Below are 22242 nucleotides of genomic sequence, written 5' to 3'. Positions count from 1 at the left end.
AGTGGTATGGTATGGTATGGTGCAGTGCAGTGCGGTGCGGTGCGGTGCTGAATTCAGTGAAGAACGATTAGCACAGAACCCTAACAGAACTGCTAGAACTGTTAAAACAATTTTACGATAACAATAATAACTAGAACTGCACTCTGTCGAGTGCATACTTGCTTGTTGCACACTAGTAGGCCATAAATGGCCAACTAGTGCGCAAGCAGAGCGCGCATGTAATGTTTTCGCCCGCTGTAAACTGTCAAATCTCAGTATCTCTGTGAACGAACGTTTGAAATGATTAATGTTTAGATGTAATTATTTGCTACCTACTATACATGTAAACATTTAGTATTAAGTATGATTCTAGTTTCTATCTATATAAGAAATACTGTTTTATTGTTGTAGATATATTCTGGATCCCTTTTTTGTTTTTCAGAGACAAATAAATCATTTATATGTGTTGAAAAAAAAGGTATATAAACTGAATTAAAATATGTTATACAGTATACTTTTTCTGTAAACGGTGGAATCTCAATATCTCTGTGAAGGAACATTTGAAATGTGTAATTATTAGGTGTAACTATTTACTACCTATCTAATTTATGTATGTAAACGCCTATAAAAAAAAGTATATAACTGTATAAAGTGTGTGGTTGTAAGTTGATTAGCGGTATTCTGTGGTCACTTTGGTCCAAAAACCGTGACAGCTGTTTCGCCATTTCAGGACCCCCCCAGAAAAACATCAAATCTGTGCCCGTATTGCTGGACCAATGATGACGAAATGACCATATTTCTTACGTCATCATACTATATACATAATCAGTAAAAATAAAATACCAAATTGTGCCTGATCTGCTGGGACCAGAATACGTGGTGTGTATGTGTATGACTAGCTCTAAATGATGACGTAAGAAATATATATAGTATATAGGCATACTATATATGTATACATATATACTCCATACTCTATACTGTATAAAGTGTGTAGTTGTAAGTTGATTAGCGGTATTCTGTGGTCACTTTGGTCCAAAAACCGTGACAGCTGTTCTGCCATTTGAGGCTTACGCAGAAAAACATCAAATCTGTGTCCGTATTGCTGGATCAATGATGACGAAATGACCATATTTCTTACGTCATCATTTAGAGCTAGTCATACACGTATTTCTTACGTTATCATTTAGAGCTAGTCATACATCAAATCTGTACCCATATTGCTGGACCAATGATGACGAAATGACCATATTTCTTACATACACACCACGTACTCTAGTCCCAGCAGATCAGGCACAATTTGGTAAATTATTTTTTTATTGATTATGTATATAGTATACGTATGACTAGCTCTAAATGATGACGTAAGAAATATATATAGTATATATATAGTATACTGTATAAAGTGTGTAGTTGTAAGTTGATTAGCGGTATTCTGTGGTCACTTTGGTCCAAAAACCGTGACAGCCGTTCCGCCATTTCAGGACCCCCCCAGAAAAACATCAAATCTGTGCCCGTATTGCTGGACCAATGATGACGAAATGACCATATTTCTTACGTCATCATTTAGAGCTAATCATACACGTATTTCTTACGTCATCATTTAGAGCTAGTCATACACATACACACACATTTGAGGCTTACGCAGAAAAACATCAAATCTGTGTCCGTATTGCTGGATCAATGATGACGAAATGACCATATTTCTTACGTCATCATTTAGAGCTAGTCATACACGTATTTCTTACGTCATCATTTAGAGCTAGTCATACATAAAATCTGTGCCCGTATTGCTGGACCAATGATGACGAAATGACCATATTTCTTACATACACACCACGTACTCTGGTCCCAGCAGATCAGGCACAATTTGGTAAATTATTTTTTATTGATTATGTATATAGTATACGTATGACTAGCTCTAAATGATGACGTAAGAAATATATATAGTATATATATAGTATATAGGCATATACTATATATGTATACATATATACTCTATACTCTATACTGTATAAAGTGTGTAGTTGTAAGTTGATTAGCGGTATTCTGTGGTCACTTTGGTCCAAAAACCGTGACAGCCGTTCCGCCATTTCAGGACCCCCCCAGAAAAACATCAAATCTGTGCCCGTATTGCTGGACCAATGATGACGAAATGACCATATTTCTTACGTCATCATTTAGAGCTAGTCATACACATACGTGTATGACTAGCTCTAAATGATGACGTAAGAAATACGTGTATGACTAGCTCTAAATGATGACGTAAGAAATATGGTCATTTCGTCATCATTGGTCCAGCAATACGGGCACAGATTTGATGTTTTTCTGGGGGGGTCCTGAAATGGTGGAACGGCTGTCACGACAAATGGACCAGGCCGATCACATTACTTGCGCGCTCTGCTTGCGCAAGTAATAATAATAATAATACTAACCCAGTGATTGGCTGCAGCTGGAGGATGACTTGGTTCTTGTTGGGGTCATCGGGGTCATCAGGGTCATCAGGGTCACCGGGGTCACTGGGGTCACCTTCGTCCTCAGTCTTCATCATCACCATCTGACCAACCGACACACTGACCTCATCACCGCTGGACATCTATTAACCAATCACTGCGTCTGTTACTAAACATAATAACATGACCTCATCACCGCTGGACATCTATTAACCAATCACTGCGTCTGTTACTAAACATAATAACATGACCTCATCACCGCTGGACCTCTACACAACCAATCACTGCGTCTGTTACTAAACATAATAACATGACCTCATCACCGCTGGACATCTACACAACCAATCACTGCGTCTGTTACTAAACATAATAACATGACCTCATCACCGCTGGACATCTATTAACCAATCACTGCGTCTGTTACTAAACATAATAACATTACCTCATCACCGCTGGACATCTAAACACCTAAACATATTAAACATGTAGCCCCAGCCAAGACCCAGCCGAGACCCAGCCCCCAACATCCCAGCCAATCGGGCTCAGCCCCCAACAGCCCAGCCAATCGGGCTCAGCCCCCAACAGCCCAGCCAATCGGGCTCAGCCAATCAACCCTGTTGGCATGACAGATTGCGAGTTATTTTGGCGAGTCAATCCCTGCTTCCGCGAAATGCTACTTTAACATGTTAAAAATAACATATTAACAACATGTTAAACATCTTGGCTATCAAGTAGTAGTAGCTCGCACAACTCCAACTCTCTGAGTGTCTGAGAACTGTCTGAGCATTGCCCGGGTGTACGGTCGGGTAAGTAACATGTTTAACATGTTAAACATAACATGTTAACAACATGTTAACCAACTGACACGCTTACTTACTTCTGTTACTAAAGAAGCGTCTGACCAATCACTGGGCATGTTACTAAACATGTTATAATTATTAACATAATAAATCAATCAATCTTTATTTCAGACTACATGGTCCATAACAATCAACAATACAACAGAGATTAAACAGCAGCAGAAATCTAAAACATGTCCAGACTCTCTAACTAACATGTTAACATGTTAAACATAACATATTAACAACATGTTACTCTCTTCAGTGTTTCCAGAAACAGGAAGAGTACCTGATGCTGCTCTTCAGTTCTAAGGCATGTTCAAAGTTATTATGATGTCATTGTTTGAGTCATTCAACCTCATCATAAAACTACATTAGATTCAACCTCATCATAAAACTACATTAGATTCAACCTCATCATAAACTACATTAGATTCAACCTCATCATAAACTACATTAGATTCAACCTCATCATAAACTACATTAGATTCAACCTCATCATGAAACTACATTAGATTCAACCTCATCATAAAACTACATTAGATTCAACCTCATCATAAACTACATTAGATTCAACCTCATCATGAAACTACATTAGATTCAACCTCATCATAAACTACATTAGATTCAACCTCATCATGAAACTACATTAGATTCAACCTCATCATGAAACTACATTAGATTCAACCTCATCATGAAACTACATTAGATTCAACCTCATCATAAACTACATTAGATTCAACCTCATCATGAAACTACATTAGATTCAACCTCATCATGAAACTACATTAGATTCAACCTCATCATGAAACTACATTAGATTCAACCTCATCATAAAACTACATTAGATTCAACCTTATCATAAAACTACATTAGATTCAACCTCATCATAAAACTACATTAGATTCAACCTCATCATGAAACTACATTCGATTTTGATTCTTGAGAACACTTGTCGCGTGTCGCCACTCTCTATTCCACTCAGTACAGTACAGTACAGTACAGTACAGTACAGTACAGTACAGTACAGTACAGTACCATAGACTGTAAAAAATATGGACAAAGCGTTCTCCGGGTCTAACATGAACGTAAAATGAAGCCTGTCAGTCGGCTTGTATTGTAAGTCGCCATCTTTCTAGATCCGTTTGGGCCCAGCTGGCCATTGGCTGGCCCAGACAACGAGGCGGGACTTCCCCCCTTCTTCTCCGTTGGTTTTTATTTTTTTAATAAATGGGACCATAATTTTCCAAAAAGAATATTATGACATTAGAAATGAGACTTTAAACTAGTGACTGGAAGCAGAAAGTATTCATGACCATGTTTATTAAGGTAATACAGTCTAGGTGAAGTTGGGCCCAAATACATGGACTTCTATGGAGCGATGGGGTTTTTTGGGCCCAATGACAGCGCCACAACCATTATATGAACTTTCAGGAAATTCCGATTTCCTTAGTGGCTTCACGAAATATCTGTCTGACTGCCCCCCAGTACAGTACAGTACACTACAGTACAGTACAGTACAGTACAGTACAGTACAGTACAGTACAGTACAGACTACAGTACAGTACAGTACAGTATTGATTGATTAACAGTTTTCAGAATGGGTTCATTTCACATTTCAAGCTCAACTCAATAAGAGACTGTTACTGTTGGTTTACAACAGACAGGGTACACCATGTTCAATTCATCACAACATTAAACAGTACTTGAGTAAATGTAATTAGTTACTTTCCACCACTGGTATTTACGTGCGTGCGTGTGTACGTGCCAGTCGTCTCGACGTCTCGTGTGCGCGGGCGTGCGTGCGTGCTGCGTGATGCACGTAAAAACACAGCCCTAACGTCAAAACGCCGTTATCCTACTCCCCCCCCCTCCCTCCTCCTCACGCACACGTCACGCACGCACGCACTCACACACACGCACACTAGGAGCGTGCTGTGGGACGTGCATGAGTATGAACAGATAAATAAGGTTATTATCGTTATAAGAATATCGTCTTCTTACCGTTTACTTCTTGGACAGCAACACACGGGCTGAGGCGCATGCGCACTGTGTGTAGGACGTTCACACACTTCCTGCCTGGAGGACGCAGCAGATCTACAAGCTCTCAGCGCGTCGCTCCTCGACGCGCTGAGAGCTTGTAGGTCTGCTGTGTTCTCCTGTCCCTTTAAGAGAACTGTAGGCGCGCGACACCGACCGTGTTATGCAGTGATTTATATTAAAATATATATGATAAAAATATATATGAAAACATGTTTATTTAAAAAATATATGATATGAATATATATGAAAACATGTTTATTTAAAATATATATGATATCAAGTAATACATAAAATAAATAATAATAATATAATAAAATGAGCAGTGATTTATATTATAATATACATGAAATGAAGTAATGTAATAAAACAAGCTGTCATTTAAAATGAGTGGAAAAAACATGTTTATATAAACAAATATATACAAAAATAATAATATTGAATATGATTATCAAATGAGTGGCAAAGCCATATAAACTATATATGATAACCATAGATTGAATAGTTTATAGGGTCAATATAAGTACATTAATATATGATAACCTTCCTTCCACAAGAGTAGCTTTTTCATATTTATTTATCAAACATTTTATTATTTTTACCAGTATAGAAACTATACATGGATCTTTTTATTATCACCATGAAACGTCCCCAACGAGTATATCATATACTCTAAGGCGTTGGGGCCTGAGTATATATACTCTAAGGCTTAGAGTACATATACTGTATATGTACTCTAAGCCTTAGAGTATATATACTCAGGCCTACGCACACTTCAAGGTGTTTGTTTTTTTACTGCACACTACAGGAATATTGTCCTTTGTTTGACTTATTATCATTATTATTGTTGTTGTTGTTTATTATTATTATTATTATTATTATTATTAGTAGTAGTATAGTAGTAGTATGTATTATTATTTTATGCTCTAGTAGTACTAGTAGTAGTAGTAGTATGTATGTATGACAGCACCTCATAGGCCCTTAAAACAAGGCTCCAGACCTCCCAAAACAAACTGGTCAGGCTCCTACTTGGCCTCACGCCCCGAACCCACCTCACCCCTGCCCACTTTGACAGGCTGGGATGGCTTAGGGTCGACGAGAGAGTACAGCATCTTGCAATGGGTCTGGTCCACAAGATTCACTACACCACCTGACCACCAAGATACCCATGTACCTGTCTAGATACTTCCTTAATGTAAACACAGTCCACACCCACAACACCAGAGGGAGTGCAACAAACCATGTACAACCCAGATTTGGCACAAACAAGGGACTAAATTATTTTCGCTCCTATGCCACCAAAATGTGAAACGCCCTACCAACAGTCATTAAGACATGTGAATCCCTTGACTCCTTCAAAACCTTCCATCACTGTATATGTTTCTTTTCCCTTTTTGCTTCCTTTATGATGAATTCCTGTTCTGTTCTTTAACTATATAGAAGTGTCTATTTGTACGTCTCTAAATGTTTTGATGAATTGAATGTTGTGTAATGCTTTATTGGTGTCGTCCACTCACAGTTAACAGTCTTTGTATTGAGTTTGTGCTTGAAATGTAGCCTACTGTTAATAAATATTTCAATCAATCAATCAAAATTATGTTACCATATGCTCTATAAGTACCACAGACGAAAAACAGTCTAAGTCCAAATTTCATTCTGACCCCTCCACGAAAAGGCCTCGTTGTCCTGAACCCTTATCTATAATTTATACATTATGGATCAATAGTGTGGACTTAGACTGTTTTTCGTCTGTGGCATTCTTTAATTGATGAATTGAATAATAGGACCACAACAGGAAACAATGTGTTATCCTTTGAGTGTCTCACTTTCAGTTTTTTCATATATTATTATATATGTTATATAATGAAACTAATCATGTTTAAGACATCATTTATTATTGGTTATCATTATTATTTGTAGTTATAATATAAATGTGTTTATAAACTATTATCTTGTTTTCTGGACTAGTGTCAGTCTGGACATGTTGACGCATTCTGTAATTGTCCGTTGTCACCACAAGGTGGCAGAAAAGCCTATATTTTGCCTGTATTTCACATTGAGGCGTAAAAAAAAAAGAATGCCTCAAATCCTACATACAATTCAAAGTGCTTGTCATTTTGGGTGGTCCCCAGTTCACATATGATTATTTTGGATGGTCCCCAGTTCACATATGATTATTTTGGATGGTCCCCAGTTCACATATGATTATTTTGGATGGTCCCCAGTTCACATATGATTATTTTGGATGGTCCCCAGTTCACATATGATTATTTTGGATGGTCCCCAGTTCACATATGATTATTTTGGATGGTCCCCAGTTCACATATGATTATTTTGGATGGTCCCCAGTTCACATATGATTATTTTGGATGGTCCCCAGTTCACATATGATTATTTTGGATGGTCCCCAGTTCACATATGATTATTTTGGATGGTCCCCAGTTCACATATGATTATTTTGGATGGTCCCCAGTTCACATATGATTATTTTGGATGGTCCCCAGTTCACATATGATTATTTTGGATGGTCCCCAGTTCACATATGATTATTTTGGATGGTCCCCAGTTCACATATGATTATTTTGGATGGTCCCCAGTTCACATATGATTATTTTGGATGGTCCCCAGTTCACATATATTATTTTCCAAAGTGGGGTCCGGGGATCCCCAGGGGTCCTTGAGATAGTTCCAGGGGGTCTCCAACTAAATGACAGTTAGGAACCAAATGGACCCTTATGGGTCTGTAACTCTGGCCTGAACAATGGAGACCTGACCAACCCGAACCCGAACACTTGTGGGATCAGCTTGGGCTGAAAAGTAATTTACTCTGTTAGGGTTAGTTAGTAGTAGTAGTTAGTAGTTAGTTAGTAGTCTGTTAGGGTTCACTCTGCATACATACTTATAGTTATTTTTAACTGTTGAGTGAGAAAGCAATGTTGCACATTAAACTAATCATCTGGGGACCCCCATGTGATATAATTTACTATCTCTGAATGGTCCCTTGCATGGGCGGAGCTTGGGGGGGTTCAGGGGGTGCACTTAAACTTAACTTTAATACCTTCTGGCTTCTGACTGTAGTTTGTAATCATCTCTCTTATCATGATATGATGACTCGCTGTACGGCTGTAGTGCATGTGTGTGAGCTGCTGTACTACCTAAATAACTCATTTTTAGGGGTTAGGGCATTGTAAAAACGCTAAAAGTCGCACCCCCCAGCGTCAACTTCAAGCTCCGCCTATGGTCCCTTGTCTCTGCAGTCCCCAATCTACATTATACAACTCTGAACTCTGAGTGTACAAATGGAACCAAATGTACCCTTAAGGGTCTTTTTATTTTACAGACCCTTTCACGCCAAAATAACTTTGGTTCTAGAACTAGTTCCGTTGTTAATGTTTAAAGCACACATGCGTAACGTCAACCTGTTTAAAGCACACATACATAACGTAACGTCAACCTGCTCGGATGACAGACATTATTTTGTGAAAGGTAGATGTTGGAGCCAAAATGCTCTTAGGGGTTAGGGTTACCGTTAGGGGTTAGGGTTACCGTCAGGGGTTACATACAGATTAGGTAGAGATTAGGGAGGGTTATCGGTATGCAAAGCACCAGGTTTAATTTTTTAAGGAGTCTGTAAATTAAACATTGTTTAAACCAGTGGTTTTCAACCCTTTTCACATCAAGGTCCATTATTTATTTATTCAGTATTTGAGCCACGGACCACCATCTGATGACATTTAGCCTCTCAGACCCATTTGAGCCACGGACCACCATCTGATGACATATAGCCTCTCAGACCCATCTGAGCCACGGACCACCATCTGATGACATTTAGCCTCTCAGACCCATTTGAGCCACGGACCACCATCTGATGACATTTAGCCTCTCAGACCCATTTGAGCCACGGACCACCATCTGATGACATATAGCCTCTCAGACCCATTTGAGCCACGGACAACCATTTGATGACATTTGTCAAGTGGTTAAAATGATAAAACATGTTTAAAACTATATACAAGTGTTTTCATTTAGTTTTTATTCCTTTCGTTGACATCAAGGTGAACGTGATTCATCGCCATGGCAAGAGGTCTGCGGTTGAGATGCGAGTGTAACACTTAATACTTACGGTGCATAATTATAATAGCAATAATGAATATGAATCTTCTGCTGAGATGCTAGTTCATGGTTAACTAGTCTTAAACCCAAAACCATGGTCGGGTCGGGACAAAACGTTTTTTAAAGTAAACCACACCAAAGGGTTGACCCGACCCTTTGGTGTGGTTTGGACTTTAGACTAGACACTCTGCCGGTACCTTACATAACTAGTTCTATATCTGTATTCTATAAATCTTAAATAACTAGAAATAACATATATTTCTTTTACAAAAACATGACATTTTCACACAACCATGTACAGTTACATGTACCATGTACCATGTACAGTTACATGTACCATGTACCATGTACCATGTACCATGTACAGTTTGAGTCATTTTGGCATGAGTGCACGTACAGTACGGAATACATACAGAGTACAGATTACAGTAGCAGGGGGAGTGGTTAGGGGCCCGGGGCCCAACAGGCCTTTTAGGGCCCTCAGGAGGAGTGGTTAGGGCCCTCAGGGGGAGTGGTTAGGGGCCCGGGGCCCAACAGGCCTGTTAGGGCACTCAGGGGGAGTGTTTAGGGCCCTCAGGGGGAGTGGTTAGGGGCTCGGGGCCCAACAGGCCTGTTAGGGCACTCAGGAGGAGTGGTTAGGGCCCTCAGGGGGAGTGGTTAGGGCCCTCAGGGGGAGTGTTTAGGGCCTTCAGGGGGAGTGGTTAGGGGCCCGGGGCCCAACAGGCCTTTTAGGGCCCTCAGGAGGAGTGGTTAGGGCCCTCAGGGGGAGTGGTTAGGGCCCTCTGGGGGAGTGTTTAGGGCCCTCTGGGGGAGTGTTTAGGGCCCTCAGGGGGAGTGTTCAGATTACACAGAGTACAGATTAGTCTCTGTAATGTTTATGTTGTACTATTGCTAAAAAACAATCTAAAATAAAGGGATTTAAGATCATTGCATTTCCAGTGCATTTCTGCCTACTTCCGGTCTAGGACTTTGTCACTCTTCGCCAATAGAAGTATATGTAGGAGAGCCTCCATTGGACTGAAGCCAATAGAAGTCTATGTAGGAGAGCCTCCATTGGACTGAAGCCAATAGAAGTCTATGTAGGAGAGCCTCCATTGGACTGAAGCCAATAGAAGTCTATGTAGGAGAGCCTCCATTGGACTGAAGCCAATAGAAGTATATGTAGAAGAGCCTCCATTGGACTGGAGCCAATAGAAGTCTATGTAGGAGAGCCTCCGTTGGACTGAAGCCAATAGAAGTCTATGTAGGAGAGCCTCCATTGGACTGAAGCCAATAGAAGTCTATGTAGGAGAGCCTCCATTGGACTGGAGCCAATAGAAGTCTATGTAGGAGAGCCTCCATTGGACTGGAGCCAATAGAAGTCTATGTAGGAGAGCCTCCATTGGACTGGAGCCAATAGAAGTCTATGTAGGAGAGCCTCCATTGGACTGAAGCCAATAGAAGTCTATGTAGGAGAGCCTCCATTGGACTGGAGCCAATAGAAGTCTATGTAGGAGAGCCTCCATTGGACTGGAGCCAATAGAAGTCTATGTAGGAGAGCCTCCATTGGACTGGAGCCAATAGAAGTCTATGTAGGAGAGCCTCCATTGGACTGGAGCCAATAGAAGTCTATGTAGGAGAGCCTCCATTGGACTGGAGCCAATAGAAGTCTATGTAGGAGAGCCTCCATTGGACTGAAGCCCCATGAAGTGAACAGAGTTGTCACAACTCTCTCATCTAAACGGCTCTGGTCTCAATGTGTGAATGGACGTGCTGTTGATGTCACTGGTATTGTTGTCCACTAGTCTTTCCTCGTCCGTTTCTTCTATTGTTTGACTTGGAAATATATTCACCGATCGAACGTCCATGATCAATGCAATACTCACTGGGGGAGAGCAAGAGCCTGCAGACAGAGCAGACAGCGCAGACAGTGCAGTGCAGACAGAGCAGAATACAGACAGAGCAGAATACAGACAGAGCAGACAGCGCAGACAGTGCAGACAGTGTAGAGGCTGAGTGTAGGGACTTCTAAAACAGCTGCTAGGATCCTGAATGAGAGTGTACTGTAGACAGTGTAAAGGGCCTTTCAAACGTGAAGCGACATAACGCGCCTATAGTTCATTTTCAATGAGACGAGCTGCGTTTTCGCGCGGAGCACTGGGAAGCAGTCGCGGTGCAACAACGCAAGCGTATTTACGTGAGCGCGGCCCCAGTGAATTTGTTGCGCTTGCGTTGTCGCGCCCCTCTGGAGCAGACCTGTAGCAGACCTGTCGTTGATCCAGGCAACAAGGTGTGCGTTCCTCGCTTCCTGTTTGAAAGGCCCTTTTAAAACAGGATCCTGAATGAGAGAGAGGCGTGAATGTTGTCCACATCACACCCACCCTCCGTTCACTGACTGGCTGACTCTCCGTCGCGCCATTCTTTTCTTCTCTCCGACTGTTCAAAAGCTGATATAACGCGAGTTCAAGACATTCTATACATAATCTACAGAGCCAGGGTTAGAGGTCAGGGGTCATGTACAATGCCAGGGTTAGAGGTCAGGGGTCATGTGCAGAGCCAGGGTTCAGGGGTCATGTACAGTCACAACTAAAACATATCAGACATTTAGTTTGACAACGTGCCTTTTAGGCCATTTAGACTGTAGCTTTTCACCTTTATTTTAAACTTCATCTGTTGAAAAATAGCAGATCGCTCGAGCCGTCAGTCTGAGTCCTCTGATGCTTCATATACGCAAAGTGTCAAAGGGGGTGGAGCTTAAGTTGCACTTCGGGAGTGGAGGGGGGGTGGCCCAATCACAGCACGTATTTACTCAAACGTGAAGGCCATTCCGCACTCACAGCATCGCATCTTATCACCGCGGCTCAGTGACATCACCGCGGCTCAGTGACGTCACCGAGGCTCAGTGACGTCACCGCGGCTCAGTGACGTCACCGCGGCTCAGTGACGTCACCGCGGCTCAGTGACATCACTGCGGCTCAGTGACATCACTGCGGCTCAGAGACCCTGACTATTACCACAGAGAGACAGGGAGCTGGTTGTGGGACAGACAGAAGGACAGACAGACAGGAACAAAGGACAGGGTTTAGGGTCAGACTCAGGGTCAGTCAGCAGTGACAGAGCCCCCTCTCTAGGTCATCAGGGTCACATGGGGTCGTTGGGGTAAAGCAGAGTAATCTAGTAAGAGAGTGGCGACACTAGCGTTGACTCCCATTGTAACAATGGAATGCGGAAGTGCTCATTCTATCTCAATGGGATAGTTCCAGCCATAGGAGCAATGTGTGGAATTATAGCCCACAGCACCCCGCTTTGTCTCAATGGGATAGTTCCAATGTGTGGAACTATAGAGCGTCGCAGTCCCACCCCCTTTCAGAACGATGAGTGGCCCAGGAAATTAATCCCAATGCATTTTGCCCATAGGCTTTTCTTAAAGTATTTATTTAAAGACGGTTACGCCGCGGACAAAGCCAACTCGGATCGTGACAAATCATGACAATGAACACTATGTTTTGGGCCGATCAAATAATTTATAAGAAGAAAAACTAAACAAATAGTGTTGTCTCCTGCCTTTATTTTCTTCTTTCTAATGATTTGATCGGCCCAAAATATTGTGTTCATTGTCAGGATTTGTCACAATCCGAGTTGGCTTTGTCCGCGGCGTAACAGTCTTTAAATAAATACTTTAAGAAAAGCCTATGGGCAAAATGCATTGGGATTCATTTCCTGGGCCACTCGTCGTTCTGAAAGGGGGTGGGACTGCGACGCTCTATAGCCCATAGCACCCCGCTTTGTCTCAATGGGATAGTTCCAATGTGTGGAACTATAGCCCATAGCACCCCGCTTTGTCTCAATGGGATAGTTCCAATGTGTGGAACTATAGCCCATAGGCACCCCGCTTTGTCTCAATGGGATAGTTCCAATGTGTGGAACTATAGCCCATAGGGACCCCGCTTTGTCTCAATGGGATAGTTCCAATGTGTGGAACTATAGCCCATAGCACCCCACTTTGTCTCAATGGGATAGTTCCAATGTGTGGAACTATAGCCCATAGGGACCCCGCTTTGTCTCAATGGGATAGTTCCAATGTGTGGAACTATAGGCCATAGGGACCATAGGCACCCCACTTTGCAGCGAGATCAAAGCGTGTCGCTATACTCTCCTACTCTACACTCTGGGGTCGAGGACCTTGGCGGTCAAGGGTTAGGGGTTATGGGTCATTAGAGGGGGTCTAGGGCTTTAGGGTTTAGGGGTCAGGGTCAGTCGGCGTAGCGGACACTAAATCGTTCTCATCCTGGTCGTTGGGGTAGAAACAGAGGGGTCAGGGGTCAGTCGGACTCAGCAGTGACAGAGCCCCCTCTCGGGCGTGGCGGCCACCAGGAGGTCATCGGGGTCGTGGGGGTCGTTGGGGTCGTGGGGGTAGAGCGCCTTGGCGGTCAGGCCGCTCTTCACGCCGTCCCAGCCGTCGCGGGTCGTGATGTGTCCGATCCTCATCAGCTCGTAGACGTCTCGGGTCAGCAGCTCGAACGCCCGCTCCACGTTCACGTTGCACTTGGCCGACGTCTCCACGTAGCGGACGCCCAGGTCGGCCGCCAGGCCCTCAGCCTCGTCGCGGGACACCTGGGCGAGACATTGTTAACCTGTTAACCCCTTTTTAGTGTTATGGTTATACGTTATGGTTTAGCTATTCAAAAAATAGCAGATCTACAAGCTCATAGCGCGCCACCGAGTGGCGCGCTACGAGCTTGTAGGTCTGCTATTTTTTTGAAAAATCGAAGAACGACTGACGTAGAAACATATAGCTTTTTCAGAAAACTGTCATTTTCAAACAGACCTTTTTTAGAATCTGATCTCAGGTCAGAATGGGTTAAAACCTGAGACCCTAACCCTAGTAACCTAATAACCTACTAACCTAGGAAACCTATGAAATGATTTGAGCCACATTTTCACCTATTTTTCAACAGACAAAGTTAAAGTTAAGTAAAGTACAAATACACACTAGAAACAAGACCCCCCCCCCCCCCCCCAACACACACACACACACACACACACACACACACACACACACACACACACACACACACACACAGGAGGCCAAATACCTACACATTGTAATTAAGTATACTTAATGTACTTAGTCACCTTGCGCTCGGCTCCGCCCAGGTCGCTCTTGTGGCCAATCAGGATGAAGACCATGCGATGAGGCAGGATGTGCTGGCTCACCTCCTTATGCCACTCCCTCACGTGGTCAAACGTCTTGCGATTGGTCAGATCGAACACCAGGAGCCCGCCCACAGAGTTACGATAGTACGATGTGGTGATTGATCTGTCCAAGGACCAATAGAAATGATTGTTATTAAATCATCTGTTGATGGATCAATAAAGATTATTATTAATGGATCTGTCGGTGGATAACTTTAGAAACAAGCTGAAATAAACAACTACACTTTGGAAACAAGACCAAATACACAACTACACTTTATAAACAAGACCAAATAAACAACTAACTTTAGAAACAAGACCAAATAAACAACTACACTTTAGAAACAAGACCAAATAAACAACTACACTTTAGAAACAAGACCAAATAAACAACTAAACTTTAGAAACAAGACCAAATAAACAACTAACTTTAGAAATAAGACCAAATAAACAACTAAACTTTAGAAACAAGACCAAATAAACAACTACACTTTAGAAACAAGACCAAATAAACAACTAAACTTTAGAAACAAGACCAAATAAACAACTACACTTTAGAAACAAGAACAAATAAACAACTACACTTTAGAAACAAGACCAAATAAACAACTACACTTTAGAAACAAGCCCGCCCACACACACATACACATACGCACGCACGCGCACACCCACACGGAGGCCTGCTGCTAGCTGTTATGCAACATCACAATAGATTATTGTTATGTTGCATTGCCAATAATGCACCGTAAGATTGTAACATTGTTATGTTGCAATAATTCAACAACAAAAGATTGCAACAATGAATGCAGTTGGAATTCTTTACATTACAAAAATGTTGCATCGCATTTTTCATCTTTCATATGAAAGCCTTCTTTGCAGGATTATTATGTTAGTGTTACTATAATCATAGATCATGTTATTATATTATATATATATATATATATATATATATATATATATATATATATATATATATATATATATATTGTAGTTCTACCGGATTTAATGTACTGAACCTCTCCTGTCCTGCCGTGTCCCCCCGAGGTTATATTGATTAGTATAATAATAATAATTAAGATTTGTTTTTCTGCCTTTATTGATTAATGATAGTTACAGTGAAGACAGACAGACAGGAAGGAGGGCGAGACTAGCTCTGGTCCATAGCTCTAATGCTGAACGGCATTAGAGCTATGGACCAGAGCTAGTCTCTCAGGGCTCTGATCCATAGCTCTAATGCTGAACGGCATTAGAGCTATGGACCAGAGCTAGTCTTGCTCTCAGGGCTCTGGTCCATAGCTCTAATGCTGTTCAGCATTAGAGCTATGGACCAGAGCTAGTCTTTCTCTCAGGGCTCTGGTCCATAGCTCTAATGCCGTTCAGCATTAGAGCTATGGACCAGAGCTAGTCTCTCAGGGCTCTGTCCATAGCTCTAATGCTGAACGGCATTAGAGCTATGGATCAGAGCTAGTCTTGCTCTCAGGTCCATAGCTCTAATGCATTAGAGCTATGGAACAGAGCTAGTCTTTCTCTCAGGGCTCTGGTCCATAGCTCTAATGCCGTTCAGCATTAGAGCTATGGAACAGAGCTAGTCTCTCAGGGCTCTGGTCCATAGCTCTAATGCCGTTCAGCATTAGAGCTATGGAACAGAGCTAGTCTCTCTCTCTCAGGGCTCTGGTCCATAGCTCTAATGCATTAAAGCTATGGAACAGAGCTAGTCTCTCTCAGGGCTCTGGTCCATAGCTCTAATGCTGAACGGCATTAGAGCTATGGACCAGAGCTAGTCTTTCTCTCAGGGCTCTGGTCCATAGCTCTAATGCCGTTCAGCATTAGAGCTATGGAACAGAGCTAGTCTCTCTCTCTCAGGGCTCTGGTCCATAGCTCTAATGCCGTTCAGCATTAGAGCTATGGAACAGAGCTAGTCTCTCAGGGCTCTGGTCCATAGCTCTAATGCATTAAAGCTATGGAACAGAGCTAGTCTCTCTCAGGGCTCTGGTCCATAGCTCTAATGCTGAACGGCATTAGAGCTATGGACCAGAGCTAGTCTTTCTCTCAGGGCTCTGGTCCATAGCTCTAATGCCGTTCATCTCTCAGGGATCTGGTCCATAGCTCTAGACTCTGGAGAGAGACATGCATGCAGCAAAAGGTCGTCATGAACGGGACTCGAACACGCGACGCGCGGTCAGGCCAGAGCCTATATGGCATGCGCCTGGACCGCTGTTAGATTGTTAATATAATGATATAATCATAGATAATGTCTAATATCATTCTAAAGTAGGATTAGGCAGGCTATGTAATGTAGGCTATCTTATGCCTGAACCTCTGTGTCCCACAGCTGTTATATTTATTAATAATGATATAATCATAATGTTAATATAATTATAATACCTGAACCTCTCCTGGCCCGCCGTGTCCCACAGCTGCAGCTTGATCTTCACGCCGGGTTCGATGTCCACAGAGCGGGCATAGAAATCCACTCCGACCGTCGGATCCGCCGCGTCGCTGTAGATTCCATCCGTGAAGCGTTTGAGGAGAGAAGACTTCCCGACCGTGGAGTCTCCGAGGAGGATGATTCTGAACTGATACTGCCACAATATGTCCATGATCTATTTATATTATCGATACTAAATATAGGCTATACTGCATCTATCCGGAGTCTCCGAGGAGGATGATTCTGAACAGTTAATGTCCATATAGGCCTATCCATCTATCCATCTATATGAGACTCACCAGCATGTTATTCTAAGGATGAAAACATTGTGATGAAACGATGTCTTTCTGCGGAGAAACAAAAGCCTCCATCATCTTCTCTCCAGCTGTATTAAACACCATGTAAGCTCTCCTCTCCTGCACAGATATAGAGCGGCTGGTGTTTTATTAAAAATGAAAAGCCTTATAATATATAATAATAATAATGGCGGACGCGACAGAGAAGCTGATCTTGTGATTGAAGCTGCTTTCGGTTTTGACGTCTGGTTTCTATAATCTATCCCGTCGTACCACGGTGTGTTGGGGGGAGGGGGGGGACGGGGACGACAACCATTCCACTGGTTTTAATTTAAACTGTATTATTTATTTAGTGTCCAGTAACAGAACATGTCCTGCAGTTCATTTATCAGATATGCATAATAATATAAACACAAGAAAAACACATCCTTCTAAATAATTAGTGCAATCACATAAAAAACAGACAAAAGAAATAATGCAAACCGGTACACACATTCCTCCACCAGAGGGCAGCAACACACCACTGCTGACCTGATCCACAACTCCTTGGAGTTGGGGCAGATTTTAACTCCTGTTGCTCTAGTCTAGTCTAGAGGCTACAAGACTATCTAGATAAACACACGAGACAGATGATTTAATCACAACATACCAAGTAGACCGCTAGAAAGTGTAGGCATTTTCCAGACGCTCTTAACCCAGAGAATGTTACAGGAACAATAACCTAGACCTACTGCACATGTAAACAGCTGCTACATATACATGAGGCTAAATAAATATATATCCCATTTAAATAGCTTTAGCTTTTAAAGATTGGTGCCATTAGTTTCAAAAGGCTTTATACCCTGTATGAATATATAATGCAATGCAACAGAGCGGTTTACAAAATGCTGCTAAACTGTATATACTGTCCCCATTTCAACCGTTTTATATTCAAGCCAATAAAGCTCTTTACCAGAACAATGCAAAATACTTGTTATAAATAATAATAAAAACATGTTAATATATGAAAACATCTTAATCTAGTCTTTTATAAATAGAAGTACAGTCCATTAGTTAGAGGAATGAGAAAAACCAAGGAAGTCAATTTAAAGCTTTTATTGAATCAGAGTTATGGACCCATGCCCTGCTCCATAGAACCCCTTTCCATCCCCAACACAGTCGAGGGTGTAGTCAAATCCTAACTGATTGCATTCCATCGTATCTGTAGCCACAGAGTTTCCATGGACGTGGATTCCCTCTATACAAACATCGAGGCAACTGGGGGGTCTGGATGCAGAAAAGCTCCTCTCCACCTATGGGAACAGAGACGTCACATTAGTGCAACTTACATTAAAGATAACTTTAAAAAGGTAATGTTAAGGAGGTTCTGATCTCAGTCCCATATCCGCTAGTTTCATCCAAACAGTCACTAGAAAATGATTCATCACCGATCAGAAGAAACACCATCTTTATGCCAATTATTAATATAAAATGTATCAATAATCTGAATAATTTAGAGCAAAAATGAACATATTAACTGCGGTAGGACAATTAAAGTCTACTTTACCCGTTGTTCACATGGTGGTTCAGACATGGCAACCCTCCAACGCCATGGCAACCATCATCACCACGGATCACCTGGAATGAAGATTTAAAAGTTAACGTTGGGTCATGTGACCTTAGCATGTTGCCAGAACAGTTCCGACATTAAAACACGAGGCTCAGTAAAATAAGTCGATCATTACATATTCAGTGAGGGCAAGTTTATCATCATAGCCATGTTTTATTATTATTAGTGACATGGATGAAATAAATAATTACCAGTCAAGTGTTCAGCTCGTCCTGACACGCTCCATCGCCATGGCAACCCTCCAACGCCACGGCTCACCTGGAAGTAAAGTTTAAAACATTAACATTTCAAACTTAACATGTTAGTCACATGACCTTAACATGTTGCCAGAACAGTTCCGACATTAAAAACACGAGGCTCAGTAAAATAAGTCGATCATTACATATTCAGTGAGGGCAAGTTTATCATCATAGCCATGTTTTATCATCATCATTAGTGACATGGATGAAATAAATAATTACCAGTAACGTATTCATCTGGTCCTGAATCACCTTCATCTTGGACATGCCTAGAAGACCAGACACAATAGGGTGGATTAACGGCAACAGTTAGTGTGTTGTATGATGGCGTGAGCGGCCCTCACTTCACATGGGTGTGATTTAGCCATAGCGTGCTCAATGTTGAACCAATTTAAGGACGATATAAAATATTAGCTCAAATGTCATTAAACCCCTTTGTGTTTTAAACATAAGTTATAATTTAGCTATTGAAAAATAGCAGATCTACAAGCTCATATGTCTGCTATTTTTGAAAAATCATGAACATATTTATTTCAGAAAACTGGAGGATTTAGAAGACATTTTTTTAATTTCGAGGTCAGGCCAAAATGGGTTAATGTTGCTGAAACAGTCAGTCTGTTCTTCCCCTTAATGTTGCTGAAACAGTTACGTTTTGAACTGACCAGCGACCGTCGGTGAAAGGGTTTCTCTAGGCGTCCTTTTTGACCGCTCGTTTCTACATAGGAGAAAGAACGGCTTCGATAGGAGCCTCTAAAAACACATATTCCCTCACTCCTTCGACAGGAGCCTCTAAAAACACGATTTTCCCTCACTCCTTCCATAGCCTCTAAAAAGAAACCATAATATTCCCTCACTCCTTCCATAGCCTCTAAAAAATAAAAACATGATATTCCCTCATTCCTTCCATCGATATTCCCTCATGATGACAAATGGTCTGAGCTGAGAATGACAAACTGATTTACCTGAATGTGATGTGCTCTCAGGGGCCGAGGGGCCACATCAGAGGGGCCCCCAGGCTGTCTCTCAGGGGTCGCATCAGAGGGGCTCCCAGGCTGTCTCTCAGGGGTCTCATCAGAGGGGCCCACAGGTTCTCAGGGGTCAAGACAGGAACACAGCTTCTTACTACATGCCGAGGACGAAGCCATCTGAAGAGATGACGTCCAAAACATGGTAAGATCACAACCTGAAACAGAAATGGACAGACCGGTCAGTCAGTCAACTGATTCCAAGTAGCTAAAAACCACAAATAGTCAGCTCATCATCAACAACTGACCTCACACTGGTTAGGAGACGAGCGTTAACAGAAGCTCATTATGTATTAACATATTAACTACTGAGTTCACATTGGAAGCTACAAAAATACATTAATTATACAACATTAACTAGTGTTCACACTGTCGGCTACAGACGGGCTACCAGTCATGATGTATTAACTATGGAGTTCACACTGTCAGCTACAGACAGGCTACCATTCATTATAACATTAACTAGTGTTCACACTGTCAGCTACAGACAGGCTACCATTCATTATAACATTAACTAGTGTTCACACTGTCAGTTACAGACAGGCTACCATTCATTATGTATTAACATATTAACTAGTAACTACTGAGTTCACATTGGAAGCTACAGACAGGCTACCATTCATTATCAATGGAAGCCACATTGACATACATTGTTTAATAAACTGGCTTCAAAGTGAGCTGCAAAGCTCAAGTTGTGCGTTCACTGCTGGTGTGAATGCAGTAGCACCCTGCTGTTAGCACCCCGATTCCTGCAGCTAGCATCCTGATTCCTGCAGCTAGCACCCTGTAGCTAGCATCCTGCTGTTAGCATCCTGCAGCTAGCATAATCTAGTTAGCATAATGCTAGCCCACTTCAAAGCCACATGTGAACCACGTGTTTGACACGGAGCAGGTTAGCTTAGCAACACTGACCAGTTCAGTTCTAACTGAATTAAAGTAACAATGATTCAGCCTGCCGTCATGTGCAGATCATTACATAGTGTAGTTAATATGAATAGCTTCTATTTCACAGTACAGTTATTATGAATAGCTATGCTTGAAAACGTGTATTATTTTAGTTCAAAGTATCTACAGTTCTACACTGTAGCCTAATCATGGTGGAAATGAACATTAATAAATAATAAGTTTATGATCTAAAGAACCATTACTTCATTATAAATACTTTAATACTGTCCTTTAGGAATGTGACAGACAGTATAACTAACGTATTCTACCTCATTAGTATTTTAGACCTTAGTAAGCAGAAAAGTAATAATAGTTATACATTATATTATAGTATGATAATTGTCTGAGGAACTGTTGAGGATAATAATAGTTATATATATAATAGGATAATGATCGTCTCGTACCGTGTGTCTCAGGGGAGGCACTGTTGAAGTGAAGGAGAGACATCAGAGAGTAGAGTCGGTACCGGTCGGTCGGTACCCAGGGTAGACCAACCGAAGCGATCAGGAGAGAGAAGTGATGAAGAGGAAAAACCAAACGACCTGTCGGTCTATTTATGAACGACTCGCCCTCCATGCAACCCGCTGATTGGTCCGTAAGAGTCACGTGGAACGACTTGCATGATGGGACACGTAGTTTCATAGCTCCATCTTCTTAACTACAACACTAAATATAAATGCAGATTTATAAATATTTGACATTGTATTGAGTTTAGTTTTTCTATCAAAAACACACAGTATGAGCTCAGTTCGGGGCTCTCCCCAGGTTAATTGGCAGAAGGAGAGTAGCGTGGGATGAAAATTAAAAACCAAATGGCCCTTTGAGAGCGGTTTTGAAGGAGTCAAGGGATTTGCATGTCTTAATGACAGTTAGGATACACACCACCTCTCTACATTCATATCACGTTCAACTCAGATTTGGCTCAAACAAGTAAGGGGTTACATTCATTTAGCTCTACATAATCCACAAATATGTGGAACGCCCTACCAACAGTCGTAAAGGAATCCCTCAAAACCGCTCTCAAAGAGCAGGTGACTGCAATTCGAAACTACTCCCAGTATAAAAAAGACAAATCCACCGTCTCTATATCTAACCAGTAAAGGC

At 41.8% G+C, this 22242-nt stretch overlaps 2 protein-coding genes and 1 long non-coding RNA gene across 6 annotated transcripts in view; all 3 read right to left on the bottom strand.

Moving 5' to 3' along the window:
- The window catches only part of gmeb1 (glucocorticoid modulatory element binding protein 1), a 28889-nt gene extending 23577 nt beyond the window's left edge, over positions 1–5312 (bottom strand). For 3 of the 4 annotated variants that reach the window (XM_083774985.1, XM_083774986.1, XM_083774984.1), the window contains exons 1-2: positions 5273–5312; positions 2412–2572 (exon numbers count right to left, since the gene is read on the bottom strand). In XM_083774985.1, coding sequence (XP_083631111.1) covers positions 2412–2572 — 161 coding nt within the window. In that variant the 5' untranslated portion in view covers positions 5273–5312. Of the gene's footprint in view, positions 1–2411; positions 2573–2744; positions 2790–5272 lie in introns of all 4 variants that reach the window. The other variant, XM_083774987.1, reaches the window with a different exon arrangement.
- Positions 5313–13608: 8296 nt separating this feature from the next.
- rab42a (RAB42, member RAS oncogene family a) lies at positions 13609–17544 on the bottom strand. The gene is made up of 3 exons (XM_083775069.1): positions 16982–17544; positions 14537–14720; positions 13609–14014 (listed from the first exon to the last, which is right to left on the bottom strand). Exons 1-3 carry the CDS (start codon positions 17194–17196, stop codon positions 13733–13735), a joined length of 681 nt encoding a protein of 226 aa, XP_083631195.1. The 5' UTR covers positions 17197–17544; the 3' UTR covers positions 13609–13732.
- A 923-nt stretch (positions 17545–18467) lies between these two features.
- Positions 18468–21655, bottom strand: LOC310865907. Its single transcript, XR_014569851.1, has 6 exons — positions 21543–21655; positions 20131–20351; positions 19391–19437; positions 19121–19187; positions 18867–18937; positions 18468–18612 (listed from the first exon to the last, which is right to left on the bottom strand). It is a non-coding gene; the product is annotated as an uncharacterized lncRNA (long non-coding RNA).
- Positions 21656–22242: the final 587 nt, after the last annotated feature.

This window comes from Protomyctophum parallelum, assembly GCF_964188405.1.
Source record: "Protomyctophum parallelum genome assembly, chromosome: 1".
In the NCBI taxonomy this organism is placed as follows: Eukaryota; Metazoa; Chordata; class Actinopteri; order Myctophiformes; family Myctophidae; genus Protomyctophum; species Protomyctophum parallelum.
The sequence above is the reverse complement of the archived record's forward strand: the minus strand, read 5'-3'. Positions and strand labels throughout refer to the sequence as shown.